Source organism: Nesoenas mayeri (genome assembly GCF_963082525.1).
Source record: "Nesoenas mayeri genome assembly, chromosome: 3".
Classification (NCBI taxonomy): domain Eukaryota; kingdom Metazoa; phylum Chordata; class Aves; order Columbiformes; family Columbidae; genus Nesoenas; species Nesoenas mayeri.
The window spans coordinates 108,473,470-108,489,521 of record NC_137544.1 but is presented as its reverse complement, the minus strand read 5'-3'; the positions used below and the strand labels follow the sequence as shown (position 1 = coordinate 108,489,521).

The following is a 16,052-nucleotide window of genomic DNA, read 5'->3' as shown; positions in this document are numbered from 1 at the left end:
TCACCTCCAACAGCAGCCTGGGATGAGGGCTGGCACAGCCAGCAGGGACCCAGTAAGGGCTCTGGCCCCTTCTCTCCCCAGCTCCCCAGCCAGTGGGGCCCAGCTGGGCTGGGCCCAGGCAGGTTCCATGGTGCTGGAGCCAGCAGGATTGCCTGGGAGACAGGGGACAGGTGCTGAGCAGAGCCCACCACCCCCATACTGCCCCTTGCCAGCCCCACTGCCAGCCCCATGCTACTGTGCCTGGCCCTGCCCTGTAGGGCTGAGCCTCAGCAGCTTCTCTCGTCCTGCTGCAGCTTCGCTGCAGAGGCTGGCATCATGCTGCTGAGCCTGTCCTCAGGCTGCTGGGGGTCAGTGTCATCTCCTCATCCCTTCCTGGCCAGCCCTGCCCCATGGTGCTGCCACGTGGAGGTGTGGCATGGGGGCACCTGTTTTGGTTTTGGTTTTTTTTTACAAGATTCTATTTTTTTTAAATTTATTGTACGGTTACTTTTTGGGATTAATTTTAATAAATTAATGCTGGTACCATTATGGTGGGGCTGTGTGTATTCCTCTGTGCCTGAGGACACAGCCCAGCACAGGTGGGTGAGAAAAAATGGGGACAGGGTCTGGCTACTGCCACCACTCCAGCAAGCACAGCTGTGTTCTCCCAGCCCAGCCAAGTCCTTGTCTACCTGAATGTAGAAAATGTCTGTCTCCTTTCAGCAGAGGCTGGGCGTGCTGCTGTCTTGATCTCTACAGTCTGGAAGGCAACCTGGGGCTGGACCTGAGAGGTAGGGGGTGTTGTGGGTTCAGCAGAGATGTATTCCAAGACATGAGGCCTCTCCTCCTGGCGCCGGAGATAGCCCTGGTTCAGTAAGTGCAGGACACAGGACAGCACGTCCACGCTGTGGCAGCAGAAGCTCAGAAACTGCAGCCCTGGACACAACTCGCCCCTCTGACAGGCATCAATCACCTACAGCAGCAAGGGAGCCCCACACTGCAATGCAGTGCAGCACCCAGGAAAACCCCCTCTCCTCCTCAATCCCTCCATACCCTAAACACCAGGTTGTCAATGTGGAGCTGCTTCTCCACCTTGAGGATGCGGGTGATGAGGCAGCAGAGGACATTCCTCTTCCTTTCCAGGGCGCTGACATCAGCCCTCTCCACCCGCAGGTACCTCTGCTGGGGCAGCAGCCTCAGGTGGCGGCCAGAGGCAGAGGCCAGGGCTGCCTGGTTCACCTGCAGCACACCTGGAGCCAGCACCCAGCCCGGGTCAGCCAGGCCCTGAGCTGGGCCCTGAAGGAGCCCCAGGACACACGTGGGGCTGCTGGACCCAGCCCTGGGCCTCCTGCTGCGGCCTTCACAGGTGTCGGCCCCATCCCTGTTCCCCACATGTGGCCCCAAGCAACAGTGACATCCACCACCCCTGGCCCTGGTCCCCAACCCTGCACACAGACCCAAGACCCATCCACCCATGCTGATACACACCCCACGCATGGCTGCAAGACCAGCCCCACACATCACCCCCAGCCTCCAACTTGAAAGACAGACCCACCCCAGCCCACTCGCTTTCCCTACAAGCTCAGGTACGGTCACCCCAGCAACCCCAGGGGCGCCCAGCCCCACACCCACCTCCTGGCGTGCAGCTCCGCACCAGGACGCCCTCGCCGTGGGTCAGCGGTGTCAGCGCATGGTGCAGCAGCTCAGCAGGGAGCCCGGTGGCCTGCAGCAGGGCCTCCACAGCCACCTCCTGCAGGAGGGTGTGGAAAGGAATGGCCGGCCAAGCCCCACCATCCACAGGCCCCACCAAACAAAGGGGGCCTCTGCCCCAAACACCCCTGCAGGCCCCACCAGAAGGGAGGGCACAACCCTGCTGTGCTCCAGCACCCACTGCAGCACCAGCTCCTACCTCAGCACTGTTGAAGCACAACAGGATGTACATCTGCAGGGTGGACACGTGGAGGACGCAGTTTCCAAACTGCAGCTCAGCGTGGCCCAGCCATGTCCACTGCAGCCGCCGAGGCTTTGAGCACTCCCAGCCCAGCTGGCTCTGGCCTGCCAGAGATGGCATCAGCACTTCCCAGCACTGCTGCTGCTGCTGGCTGTGCTGCTGAGGGGGAGGCTGGGCACCACGAGACCCCCCGCACACCCACGGCCGCCACACTCACTCCGCCTGCAGAAGGCAGCAAACTCATCCAGGGGGGACCTCAGAGCGGCTGAGAAAAACCTCCCAGGTTCATCCATGTAGCAGAACGGGGACACAGGCCAGCAGCGTGGGGACAGGGCCAGCACCTTCACCTCCGGCACATCTGCCACTGAGGCTGTCCCCAGCACCTGGACATGAGGGCAGCTCAGCACAGGCCCCAGGATCCCTGTGAGGAACGTGGGCAGCCTCCTGCTCTCCCCACCCCACCAGCACACTCACCTCGTCCAGGCCCGTGTCCAGCTCCACCAGCCACTTGTCCTGCTCCTGCAGCCGGAAGAGGTAAAACTGCTGCTGGAGCTCCTCTGACTCGGCCAAGTTCCTCAGCATCTCCTGGGGGAAGCGGCCTGGGAAGCACAGCCCAATCTGCTCCATGACAGCTCCTTCCAGCCAAGACAGCCCTTGCGCCAGGAGCCGGTCCCCCAGGTAGTGCCTGCCACAAGCCACAGGGTCAGGTCAGGAGCCAGCTCGAGCCCTGTGGCCACCAGCCACCCACCAGCAGACAGAGATGGCCTCAGCCCTCTCTGTGCCAGGCTAGGCAGCACCCGTCTCCCTTCCTTGTCAACAGCAGGGAATGTGCCTCCACAGCCTGGCAGCGCCCACAGGCCCTCACAGCCTTTCCCCTCCCCACACCAGAGATGGGAAAAGCAAGCGGGAGCATCACAGCCACACCAGCCCAGGCTCAGCCACAGCCCCAGTGCCACCTGCGCCTCCCTCGCCACGCCACACCAGCCCTCTGGTGCTGTGGAGACATGGCACCCTCACCGGTAGAAGTGCTCGAAGGTGTGAGCAAGCTCCAGGCCACTGAAGACAACAAAGGGCTCCAGGATCTGCTGCAGCTGCTGCGATGGCCCCATGCTGCCTGCAGCCCCCTGCAGCTCCTGGATCTGCCTGTCCAGGTAGCGGGCAAACTGCTCGCTCACCTGCAGAGGAACAGGGCTGGTGCAGAGGGGGCTCACTGGGGGCCAAGGCCAGGCTGGGGAAAAGTCCCTGGGGGGAACAGCCAGGAAACCCTGGGGCTCTTGGGCAGGGGTCAAGGGTGTGCAGGCACCAGCCCAGGACAGCACACAAGCACTCACAGCTGGGTACCATCCAGGGCCACCACAGGACTCGGTTCCATGACCTGACTGGGGGGCTAAGACACCTCCCACCCGGAGCTCACCCAAGGCTGTGGGCCAGGGCAGCCTCCCAGCCAGTGCCAGGGGCTGGTGACACCGGGGCCCGGCACTGGTGCCACGCTCCCTTGACTCACGTGCAGGGTGGCGAGGAAGGAGAGTTGCAGCAAAGCCCCCGCAAAGCCCTGGCCCAGGGCCAGCATGAAGGCGGCCTGCTGCCCAAAGAGCTCCTCTGTGGCCCCACGCAGGCGCTGGTACAGCCCGCAGTATCGCTCCACGAGGTCTGGTGCCTGCCCTGCCACCTCCAGGAACCCCTGCACCTGCGGGGAGGCAGCACGACAGGGGTGAGCCCCACAGTGGGAAGCACCTGTGCCCTGCGGGAACCTCCACAGCCCCAGCCTTGCTCTGCCGACACCAGCTGCCTGGGTCCCGGCCGGAGGCCAACTGGAGGCCCTGGTGCTGTCAGGGGCTGCTAAGCACTTGGGGTGAGGAGGGAGCAGAGCCCGAGGGCTCAGCAGAGGCTGCAGGGGCAGGACAGAAGTGCAGCAGCCACCCAGCAGGAATAAGTCACCCAATGCTGGACCCATCTCCCAGCCCGGGCACAAGGGCCAGGCTGATGTCTGAGCCCTGCTGGGGTGGCAAGTGCAGCAGGGCTGTCCCCATGCCCCCCCAGGCCCTGCAGAGGCCAGGTACAGCCCCACACCCCCCCCACTATCCCAGGGCACCACCAGGCCCCGCTCTCCACAACACCTGCCCGGCACACAGTCCCACGTGCCCTTTCTGGCCTCCCAACTGGCTGTCCAAGCTCTACCTGCTGCTGCACCACACCACGCCAGCACTGTGAGATGCCCCACAGGTTGCTCGATCTCTCCACCGCTGCCTTCGCAGCCCTGGCTGGCACCTCCTTGTTCTTCCTCTCCTGCCCGCCTGCCAAGGGACAGCCCTGGGCTCAGTGTGGCTCTGTGCACAGGCTCCACACAGCAACCACAGCAGCCTTCCCCTCTCCCCAAGGGGCAGAGGAGATGCCGGGGAGGCATGGCCGCGGTGGGGGCACAGCCACCATTCTTCCCCAGCTCAAGAGCCACAGGACCCTCCTTAGAGCTCCCAGGCAGATCCCCACAGCCACAGCCCGGCACTCGGGACCACCATCCCCCAGCTCCATGGGAGGGCAGCCCCTCACTCACCAGCTGCTCTCGCCTTCTCTGGCTCTGTGCTGCTGGGGTCCACATGCACCAGGAGCTGGGTCAGGCGCCGCACACGGGAACCAAAGACAGCACTGCGGCTGGTCGCACGGCGGGGCAGCTCCACACTCTCCAGGTACTCCCTCAGCAGCCAGGCCAGGGCGCTGATGCCTTTGGGGTCTGCGAGGCCAACCAGACTCAGAGCGGGGTGCCTCAGCCTGAGGCACAGTGTGGATGGGCCCGGGAGAGCACAGGGTACCTGGGCTAGTGATGCTCTCCACCAAGGGGCTCACCAGGGCCTCCCAGCACGTCCTGCCCAAGGCCTGGGCTGCCTCATCGTCAGGAAGGAAGTGGTCGGCAAAGCCCTGCTCATGCCGCAGAGCCTGGTTCAGCCTGCAACAGCAGCTGGGCAGCACACAGTGGCGGACTGCAAGGTGGCCCCGGCCCTCTGGGACTGCTGGTGGCCAGGAGAAGCCAGAGTCCCTCCCTGTCCAGCTGGGACACCCGGCTGCTCCTCTCCCGGCCCTACAGTCCCCTTGCGGGCTGCCACCACCATCCCCCCAGGCCCTGGGATGCTGGGGACATGATGACACAGTCTGGAGACAACTCACCTGCCAAAGAGCTGCAGTAGTCGTCCCCGGTCCCGGCAGATCTCCTGGCACCAGGCATGAGCCTGAACAGTGTAGGAGAGGAACGTTCGCCAGCACAGCTGCTCCCTGAAGACTGGCCAGAACGTGGGCTTGGGACCCAGCACCTCGATGCCACGCACACGTGTGTCAATGCCGCCCTACAGGAAAGTGTGACCCTTAGCTCCTCCAGCCTGTCCCCGACACCCTACACTGCCAGTTCCTGGCCTCTGCTCCCCTACCTGCTGGCACCGCTTCACTCGGATCTGGATGACGGGCCAGAAGCGGGTCATGTTCTCCAGCAGGACCACTCTGCTGTCTGAAGGCAGGATGGTCACCTGCAGGCAGACAGTGAGCTCTCAGCACACCAGGCAGCGAACTCCAGCCACCCTGCGTGCTCCCCAGTCACCCCACATTACGGCCATGAGGTGTGTCCCCCAGCAGCCCCGACACAGCCAAAGGGCACCCCCGGCAGGGCCCCATTCATGGCTCACAGCCCCAGCGCAGGCTGGGCTGCAGGGCTGCCCCTGCCCAGGTCTCCAGCTCCCATTGCCTACAGCCAGGAGAAGGCTCCCACAGCAGCTCCTGCTGGCCCCACCTCCCTATGGGCCCCATGGCCAGGGCAACACCTTCACAGGGCACAGCAAGGACCAGCCCACTGCTCCCGTGGGGCCCCATGGCCAGAGCAGCCTGTGCCAAACTCACTGTGTTCAGCTCGGTTCTGATGGTGGTTGGGCTGTCACCCCCCAGCACCACGACACGGGCCGGCATGTAGCTGGAGTCCTCGCTGGCCACCAGCATGCTCATCTCCCTGCAGCACAGCAAACTTGGTGCTGCCAAGCTGTCCCCACCTCCCTGCCCTGGCCCCTGCCAGCCCCACACACCACTGCCCACATCCAGCAGCCCCCAGGATGGGGACCACTGGGGCAGGGCTCACACAGAGCCTCCAAAGCCCTCTCCTCCTTGTACAGCTGCTGGCCCTCCTGGCCCCAAGGCCTCCCAGCCCCACTAGGCCAGCCTCACCTGACCAGCACCCCACACTGCATGTGCACAGTGATGAAGTGGGAGCCGGTGCTGCCATTTGACTCCCAGTAGGTCTTGGGGTTCCTGTCTGTCAGCTTGCTGGCCCGGTGGGGGTTGGAGGACACCTGCACCTTCTCCCAGCACTTGTCCTCCTTCGCCTCCACGCTGGAGCCTGTGGGGAGAGCACATGGAGCCTCCAGCCGCCTGGCCAGCACATACCAGGCACAGGGCTCCAGATCCCACTCCCTGCTGTCAGTCACCTTGGCACAGGTTGCGCAGAAAGACGTCAAAGAAGGGGATGCTGATGGGCTGCTGGCTCCGGCGGTGCTCCTCTATCTGCCCCAGCACCAGCTATGGGATGGGTAAGGCTCTTACCAGGGGCCCTGGGTCCTCCTCCCCTTGCCCACCATAGGGCTGTGGCAGGCGGGGAGCAGACGGCTGCCCCTCAGTGCCAGGGACAGCTGGATGCCGCAAGACCCAGAGGCCCAGTGCAGCCAGGCCTTCCCAGGCCTACCTGGATGCAGCCAGCCAAGATGCTGGTTGTCAGCTTCCTGCAGAGGCTGCTGTACTTCTCACAGTCGGTCACCAGGTCGAGCAGGGCTGGTGCCAGTGACGGGGCTGTGCGGTGCTTGTCCAGGGCTTTGGCCAGAGCCTCACGAGAGCCCGCATGGCACATCACCGCAGCACAGTCCTTGCTGGCACTGGCCAGGCGGTGCAGGAAGCCCACAACCTCCTGCACCACCTGCTGAGCGGCAGCCATGAGTGGCCAGGCTGGCACCAGGAGCCCTCCAGCCCCAGCAGCGGGTGCTGCAGGGCTCCATCCCCCCCACCCTGACACTGCAGCGGGGCTCGCCAGAGCCCAGTCGGGCATAGCACTGGGCACACTGGCCACGAGGATGTGGCTATGGCCAGGATGGCCACTGCCTCCCTCTCCTAGTGCGTTAGCTATGACACACTGGACCCCAGCAGGCAGGGACCTGCTTCACCAACACTGGGCCCAGCCAACGCACAGCACAGCCACCAAAGCTGTCCCTGCCCGCCGGGAGTCCCGCAGCCTCCTTACCTCCCCATCACTGCTGTGCGCACTCAGGGAGAACAAACAGGGCTCCACACACTCGTGCCAGGGCAGCACATCCTCCTGGTAACCCTCCAGGAACTTGTTCAGGATCCTGAGTGACAGGGGGCCAACTCAAGCTGGGGCACAGACAGCAGTGCCAGGGGGAGCCCTGCTCCCTACCCCACTGACAATGCCTGCACTCCACATGGACCGAGAGCCAAGGCTCCCCAGGCATCTCGGACACCACACCAGTACCCAGGCATCTGCTGCACTGCCCTGGCATGGCCCAAACAGCATCCAGGCATGTGCTGCTCTGTCCCACGTGGCCCCGTGCCCTGGGACACCCCAATCAGCACCTGTGGATGTGCTGGAGTGCTCCTACCCTGGCCCACAGTCAAAAGTTGAACAGCCCCATCAACACCGACAAATGTGCTATGTCCTGCAAACATCACCACGAGCACTCACACCTGCTGCGGAGGACCCAGACCCCCCAAGGATGCTCAGGGACCCACCTGAGGATGCTCAGGCTCATGGCCTTCTCTGTCCCCAGCAGCTTCAAGCTGCGCAGCAGCAGCCTGAAGCACCCGTGGTCCTGCAGCAGCCGGGCTGCCTCACCAGAAGGGACGGGGCCTTCGGCACAGAGCTGCCGCTCCAGGACCACCACCACCTCCTTGGACAAGGTGCTGTTGTCCCCCAGGCTGCCCAGCAGTGTCTGCACGTCCCCCAGGCCCAGTGGCACCTCTCTGCCTGCCAGGACAGGGACATACAGGCCTGGCCCAGGCACTCACTGGAGCCATGCCATGGGGTGCTCTGCCCCACAGGTGAGGCAAGCCGTGCCCGCTGCGTCCCGGGGTCGGGGCACAGTGAGGCTTTGGGTGCATGGTACCTGCCATCTCCAGGCGCAGAGGTAGCCGGTGCTCTGCCAGGCGGTTGATGGTGCTGAGGGCCAGCATGGCCTGAGGGCAGCCAGTGCTCTGCCTGTCCCACCAGCAGCTCTGCAGCACCGTGTGGAGGTCACAGCTCACCAGCTGCTCTGCCAGGCCCCGGTGGCCGTCAATCAGTATGTTCACCACCAGCAACCCATTCTGCACGCCTGAGGAGCCCCTGCAGGGACAGAGCCATGCAGGTGCCTTCCTCCCCCAAGAACAGAGCCTCCCCTGCATCCACAAGCCACCTGCCTGCCTTGCCTGACTCTCAACACAGAGGGTCCCCCCGCCCCCACCCACTGCCCTCGCTCTGCCCCTACCCTGGCACCCTCTGCATGGTGCTCATGGCAGCAGGGATGGCACTCAGCAGGCTTGCCGAGCCCTCGCTGGAAGCAGAGCCAATGCTGGCAAAGATCTCTCGCATCATCTGCATGTCAGCCTGGTTCAGGGGCAAGACCTTCCCACTGGTGCCTTCTGGCTTGTCAGCCACAGCTCCCACCAGCACCTTCAGGGCCTGCAAGGTCCAAGCAATCAGGAGGGCAGTGGGCATCTTCGCCACACCTGGCAAGCCAGTGCCACTCCTGCCCGCCTCCAGCATACCCTCTGCCACACTCACCGCCAGGCCGGCCTGCTGCACCAGGGCAGAAGAGGCGTGCTGCTGCATGCCTGCCAGCACGGCCCACACACCACCCTCCGTGGCAAATGCCATGCGCCAGTCGTATTTCAGCATCAGCATGGCCAGCAGCCGCAGCGTCACCGCCACCAGGGCCTTCTCTGCCACCTCAGTGCTCAGCAGCTCCACCACCGCCTTCACCACCTTCTCCCTGCACAAGAAAGGATGCCTCAGGAGCAGCTGCCTGGCACTGCTGCTGGCACAACAGCACCCCGGGCACTGCCAGCCACCTTCACCCTGCCCACATGGCTCTACCGCAGCTGGGTCAGCCCCAGGAATCACACTGCCTGGAACAAAAGGACACAAGATCCACCACTCTTGCCTTCACACTCCCACTGCCACCATCTGCGCTCCCACCTCCAGCTTTGGCCCCCATCCTGCCAACACAGCCCTCCCCAACCAGCACGATGAGTGTGCAGCACACCATGGCTCACCCAACACTCCTGGTGCCCAGCCCACCCTGGACTTTGCTGACTCGCGGCTCGGGCTCAGGCTCCTCCTCCAGGATCTTCATGATGTGCTTGAGCCCGGCTAAGCACAGTCCCAGCTCTGAGCTGCTGCTCTGGATCACATCCACCACGGCTGCCATCTTGGCCAGCGAGCCCCTCTCACTTGCCTCATCAGAGCTGTCCAGCACTGGCGGGAGGGAGGCAGAGACATGGGCACATCAGGGCAGCAGTGACGCCCCAGTACCTCCCGTAGCACTGAGCACTCACAGACCCAGCACCCACGAGCTCCCCCCTCCCCGGGCAACCGCCAGGTGCCCTGCCCAGAGCCTTCCTCCGCTACGGCAATGAGCCACCTCCAGCTCCATGTGGGTGCCCCAGTGCATCGCAGGCCATTACCTCTGATCTGCTCCTCTGGCACCTCTGGGAAGAACAGCCCTTCCCTCTCAAGGAGCTCATTAAACAGCTGGGAATCCGACTTAGCCACCGCAGCAAGGGCATGAGGTGGCACTGCGGATGCAGAAAGCTCTTCCTTCGCTGCCTTGGCCATTGTGATTTCAGGGTCAGTGCTCCTGCAGCCAGCACCCTCCGAGGACACTGCAGTGCTCACCCTGGCATCCTGCTCAGCCCTCCTACCAAGGAAGTATTTGGTGTAGATGTGGGACCCACGCAGGTCATGCTGGATGCTGCCCTGGCACTTCTTCTCCAAGACCTGCAGCACCTTCTGGGCCAGCTCCACAGGTACTGATAGCTGGATCAGGGCTTCTTCATCCACCTCCAACAGCTGGACAGATGAGGTCAAGTTCACCATCAGGCACTCACTACCCCATGCCCCTCCTGACAGCCAGTGCCAAAACGGACAGAAAGGCTGCACCACCAGGGGACTCCAGGGCCACTCCCCAGTGCCACCCTCCCCTGGCTGTCCCCAACCCAACGGCCACCAGCCCAGACCTCCCACCTGCACTCACCACTCAACCGCAAACAGCAGAATGACCCCATAGGCTTGCCTCACCTACCCAAACCTCCCTGGACACTCTCCTCTTCCAGGGTCACGGGAGACTGCATTTTCTCTCATCTCTCCTTCACCCCTTTGCTGTGCCCAGCTCCCCACACATCCACCATCCCCCACTTACCCATTTCAGTCCCATTTCTGCCCCATTCAGGCTGTCCCTGCACTGCTCATGCTTGTTGTCTCATCCTTTGGGATCAGTCACTTCACTCTCTTCCTCCCTCCCTCCCATTTGCCCACTGCAGGCTCTGCCCCACACCTGCTCCCCCTGGTCCTGCTGGATGAGACGGGTGATCTCCTTCTGCCCTTGTGCTTCCAGCTTCTTCACGAAGAAGAGCAGCTCCCACCACTCAGCACGGCTCAGGACCTCTGAAGCCTTGGATGGCTGCTCCCCCAGGTATGGCAGGGAGTACAGCCCCCCAAAGGGCTTGCAGAAAAGTGGCTGCGCAACTGCAGGAAAGCAGAGTAAGGACGGGCAGTGACAGCCCTGCCAACTTCCCCATCCTTTGCTGCACACCCCGTGCTCCCCAGGGAAAGAGCTCATGCGGAACATCTGGGCAGAAGAGACTCCCACTGTCCCACAGCCCGCTATGGTAAAGGGAGGTGACAGGAAGGCAGTGAGAGAGTGGGAACAATCTGGGAGGAGACCCTAGAGAAGCTGTAGAGATGGGGATAAACATCTTCGCTTGAACCTCTTTGGGCTGTATAACGTTAAAAGCACAAGCTCAAAATGGGCACCTCTAGTTCACTGGTCCCCCAGCCTGTTCCCACAGTGCCTGGAGCAGCCAGGGCAATGCACTGGGACACCCACCACCTGCAGAATCCAGTGTGCAGCTGCAGAACCGCTGCAATGAAAAGCTGCAGGCACAGCTGGCAGGCTGCTTACCTCCTGCCAGCTTGTAGTTGTGTGTCAGGGCAGACATCTTTTCCTGGCCCTCATGCTTCTCTTGTCCTGCAGCGCCAATGATCTCCACCATGTGCCAGTGAACCCAGTACGTACAGCCCAGGGCTTGCCAGTGCACCTGAATCATAGAATGATTTGGGTTGGAAGGAACCTTAAAGATCATCTAGTTCCAACACCCTTGCCATGGGCAGGAACACCTTCCACTAGACCAGGTTGCTCAAAGCTCTGTCCAGCCTGGCCCTGAACACTTCCAGACACCGGGCACCCACAGCTTCTCTGGGCAACCTGTTCCAGTGCCTCATCACCCTCATAGTGAAGAATTTCTTCCTTATAGCTAATTTAAATCTACCCTCAATCCATTTATAGCCGTTACCCCTTATCAATCACTACATGCCCTTGTAAAATGGCACTCTCCAGCTTTCCTGTAGGTCTGCTTTGGGTACTGAAAGGCCGCAATCAGGTCTCCCCAGAGTAGTCTCTTCTCCACACTGAACAGCCCCAACTTTCTTAGCCTGTCTTCTACCATAATACTTCTCCAATACAAATATATATGTTTACCAAGGGGCAGCTATCAATTATGATGAACAGTAAATTTATGTATTTTTTTACATAATTCTGAGGAGAAGAGCTCAACACACCAGCTGAGGGTAAGCAAGCCCAACCCTGCTGCTCCCACACAAGGCTGTGCGTTTCCAACAGCACAACAGAGCAGAGAGGGCCCGCAACAGGCCCTGCCTCCCAGCAGAAGTACCTGCACTGGTGGCATGCCATCGTTGCTCTGGCGAAAGTCGCCCTCGTCACCTGCGCTGACCTGCTCATAGTCCTCCAGCATCCGCACCCGCATGCCACGCACCAGTGTTGACTGCACATATTCCACGTAGCTGCTGCGGCTTGGGAAGGCTGAGCGCGTCTTGAAGATGCTGAGGGGCTCTTTTGGTGGGGGAGTGAGGGCTGCTTGCGCAGTGGTGAAGGATGTGGCCCCATGCTGGAAGATGGAACGGGTGGTGCGAGGCTGCAGCTCCTGCCTGGGCAGCGGTTCTGGCTTGTGGCCATAGTCCCAGCCCATCACGTGCACCAGCTCCAAGATGAGGTTTGCCATGGCCATGCTGAACTCAAACTCCTGCTTCACACGGCTTCTCTCCTCAGGGAGCAGGCTGGGCACAGCACAGTCCTGCTGCTGCGCTCCCTGTTCCCCGTCACTGCTGAGCTTGTCCAGGAGAGAAGTGACACACAGGTAGTGTTTCACCAGGATGAAGAGCAGCTTCCCAGGGATCTGCAACAAGCACAGCTGTCAGACTCCAGCCCGCAGAGCGCCACCAGCCCCCACATCATCTCCTGGCTCAGAGACAAGGCTCTCCCCTTGCCTCCCCACCACCCCCAAGCCTCAAGCCAGGCCCAGATCCTGTGCCAGCTCTCCCTATACCCAGTCCTGCTCAGCTGCTCAGTGATGACTGTCCTCCTGTCTCAAACAAGGACCCCAGCTCTGGCCACTCGCTCTCACCCCTCCTGACCCCTGAAGCCCACAGGCCCCAGGCTGGCAGGGCCTGCCGCTACCTGGGGAATGTGGATCCCCTCAAAGGACATGTGGTGCTCTTCAGAAGATGTTGTCTCAGCGAACAGCTCCAGCAAGGTGTAGCGACTGTCAAAGTCCATGTGCTGCTCAACGCCATCCTGCTGGCTCAGGGACAGCAAGACATAGGCCCAGCTCCCTGCAAAAACAGAAACCCTTCATGGTCCTAAAGATAACCCTCACCCGGCCCCACCTCATTGAATGAGACAGACTCACAGGCAAGAACAGCTTCGCTGCTCAGTGCAATCCAGAACCATGTTCTGTCCTTTAATCTGGATTAGCAAAATTTTACTCCACTGAATATCACTGGCATTTTTTCCACCCCTAACACTGCAAGATTCCCCCGAAGCAGCCAACCCAAATAACTGACTCCAGAATAGGGTTCCAGGGAAGAAAGAAAGTGAAGTTTTAATCCAACTCAGCCTCCCATCTGCCCCACTGCAGAGCCACATGAACTCAGACACTAGGACAGGGAAAGCCAGACCTCTTGTGGGACACACCATCACCAGCACCCTTCCAGGTGCACACAAACCCCATTGGGCACTTCCAGGCCACAGCAACTCTTCTCAAATAAGAAGACGGGGTGAGGACCAGTGCTCTACCCACCGAGGCTCTGCTAAGCCCCTCAGCACAAGTTTTCATTGTAAGGGTATGTGGAAGGAGACCAGACTGTGTCTGGTCAAGTACCTTTTCACTGTAAAAAGGGATACTAAGTAGGAAACCATAAACAAGAACACAAAGAATCAAAACCTGATAAACACTAATAGAAACAGTGAGGAGAAACAAATCTGGTCAGTCACACTAACAGGTAAGGACATCTGGAGTGTGAGAATTATTATGTTTCAGTAAAATTATCTGGCTAAGGACCTTGTCAAATCAGGATGATAATGAAAGGAAGGGAGACAAACACATAGAGACATAAAACTTGAAGACATAATCAGAAACAAACCCAGTCAGCTGCATTAACTGAAGGACTATGAAGAAACTGCAGGCAAACTGGGACTTTGCAACTGATAAGGATGTAAGCCTGGGGGTCTAGGATGTTGGAGGGTGCTCGGTGGAACTGTGTCCACTCATGGGGCACTGTGCCTGGGAAGGGAACTTGCAAGGAACACCGAGGCGGGGCTCAGAAAGGGGTATAAAAGCAGCCAGTTGTGTAAACTACGGCTGGTCAGTGCTCTTGTCTGAGCCCTGCACCTGACCACTGCCATTTGTCTTACTTTCTTACATCTTCTTAGTACATCTTTTATCTCTCTCTACCCCACGTGTGTGTGCTGCACGGACTGAATGCCAGCTACTGGAAAGACCTGCATGTGCATGAATGGAGTTTGGTGCCAGCAACTGGAGCCTGACTGGGTTTATAGGAGCCACGTGGCCTGTGGTGTTCATGACCGGAGTGACCGAGGGTCCTGGAATCAGCAGTTGGAGGGGCCATTGCCCTCTGGATCTCGGAGGGGTCCCATAGACTTTGAGCCCGGAGTGCCAGCTACTGGGGAGACTGGCACAGAGTAGACTGGGTGCCAGTTACTGGAGTGAGACTGGGGGTGTGGGCACCCATGGTCTGTGGTGCCAGCTACTAGACTGAGTAGGAGAGTACCAGTGCTGGCGACTGGAGGTGTGGTCCTTGGCCATCAGCCACTGGGAAGGGAAAGGCACATGTACCAAAAAACAGCTGCTGGGAGGAAGTGAGGAGCTCAGCGCCAGCAGCTGAAGCAGGACTGCAGTGCATGCTCCTGGTGGAGCGAGGATAAACATCTGTATCTTCCCAAGTCCTGCTGTGCATGATGTTTGCATGTAATCTGTGACCAAAACTTCACACTGGACAAGCTGACAAGTAGGAGGCCCTGGTCTAGGTCAGAATATGAAGTGGGTAGTGGTCTGTGCTGGAACTCCAAATGGATTTGTGAACATGAACTGCATGAGGGACAAGAGTCTGAGTGCTACATGTTTGCTAGCGAGCATTGAGTGGAGCAGCCGGTGCCCTTGCGCCTAGGGTGTGTGGTGGGGCTCAGATCCATGCAGTGGTGCCAGGCAGACAGAGGCCATGCTGGTACTCAAAGGATCCATGAGTGCTTGTGAACCTGAAGAGTGCTGTGTGTGCTGGCATGAGTGACCTTCTGTCTCTGCCAGCCGAAGAGGGGAAGGGGACTCAGCTGTCTGTGCTTGTGTTTGTGTGAGTCCCACAGGTAGGTGCTGTTGAAGGCAGCACCTTGTCTGTGGCTGGCCATGTCAGTGTCCTGTGTGTGTCCGTGTGACTCTGGGATGGGTGCTCAGCTTTGCTACTGGTTGAACCTGCAAACAAGGAAGTGGCAGCTGCACCTCTCAGCCTGAGGAACCCCAGATCCCCAGGCTGCGCTACAGTGGTGGGGCAAGAGAGGTGCTGGGCCTGCTGGAAGAGACAGCCACCCCTAACATCCCTTAACACTCCTAACAGTTAATCAGCATCCCAGCTCAGGAATCTGTCAGGGAAAAGAGCTCCCAAGTCTCAGAGCACCCCAGACAACTGTGACCGAGAAGCCGCTTGGAAGCTCCAGTCTGATTCTTCCCCTTTTGCCAACAAGCCCCAAGACACACTGCTTCCCAAGCAGCCCACACCTACAAAAGGACCAGCACCCCTCAGCTGCCCAGCAGCACCTCCTCAGTGGCACTGAGCACTAGCAGCCCCCACCTGCATCATGTGAAGCCAGGGCCCTCAGCATGTTGCCAGCACTGTGGCGGATCTGCTTCTCCTTGTGGCACAGCATCTTCATCAGCAAGTCCAGGGCTCCCGTCTCCTTGAAGGCACTTGCCAGCAAGCCAATGCTGGCGTAAGCGCTCAGGACGTGGATAGTGTTGAGGATGAAGGACTCAGGGGCCCCACTCTTGCTCATCTGCCGCCTGGCTCGCTGCACCAGGCTCCTGACGTCAGCCTTCATCTCCAGCAATGAGGCTTCATCCAGTGGGACGTCTGCAGTAAACGGGCTGGCTGCCTTCTCCTCTTTCACCCACTGCCCTTCCAGCTTTCTCTTGCCCAGCAGTGTTGGGCAGGTGACACAGACCTCTTCTGCAGACATCCACATGGAGATGTTCTCTGGCTTGGTCTCTGCACAGGAGGCACCGTTGCCTCCCACTGCTCTCTCTTCCAAGCTGACAATACTCCACTGGATCAGGTACTCGGGTTGGCCGTCATGGCCCCGTCGCTGCCGGAGCAGCTCCTGTGGGTAGGCCTGCAGTTTGGGTCCCAGATGCACAAGCAGGTTGCCATTGTGCCTCTCGTTCACCATGGCAGGAAAAGTGCCTGCAGAGACAGAGGGGAAGCAGAAGCTGCAGAGAGGTGGCTGAGGCACAGGCTTTGCTATGG

At 60.5% G+C, this 16,052-nt stretch overlaps 1 protein-coding gene across 1 annotated transcript; it reads right to left on the bottom strand.

Annotated features, from left to right (window-relative positions):
- Positions 1-402: 402 nt before the first annotated feature.
- Positions 403-15,975, bottom strand: LOC308038944 (cullin-9-like; the record flags this gene model as incomplete). Its single annotated transcript, XM_080341900.1, has 29 exons — positions 403-952; positions 1,033-1,229; positions 1,606-1,729; positions 1,889-2,034; positions 2,148-2,313; positions 2,405-2,615; positions 2,948-3,105; positions 3,435-3,617; positions 4,109-4,224; positions 4,482-4,658; positions 4,738-4,871; positions 5,090-5,265; positions 5,347-5,442; positions 5,810-5,915; positions 6,128-6,299; positions 6,388-6,478; positions 6,642-6,872; positions 7,191-7,296; positions 7,697-7,931; positions 8,071-8,288; positions 8,431-8,624; positions 8,727-8,934; positions 9,218-9,419; positions 9,629-10,013; positions 10,498-10,688; positions 11,125-11,260; positions 11,894-12,415; positions 12,697-12,851; positions 15,381-15,975. The coding sequence occupies 29 exons, from the start codon at positions 15,973-15,975 to the stop codon at positions 668-670; spliced, it is 5,916 nt and encodes a 1,971-aa protein (XP_080198026.1). The 3' UTR covers positions 403-667.
- Between the last annotated feature and the right edge of the window lie 77 nt (positions 15,976-16,052).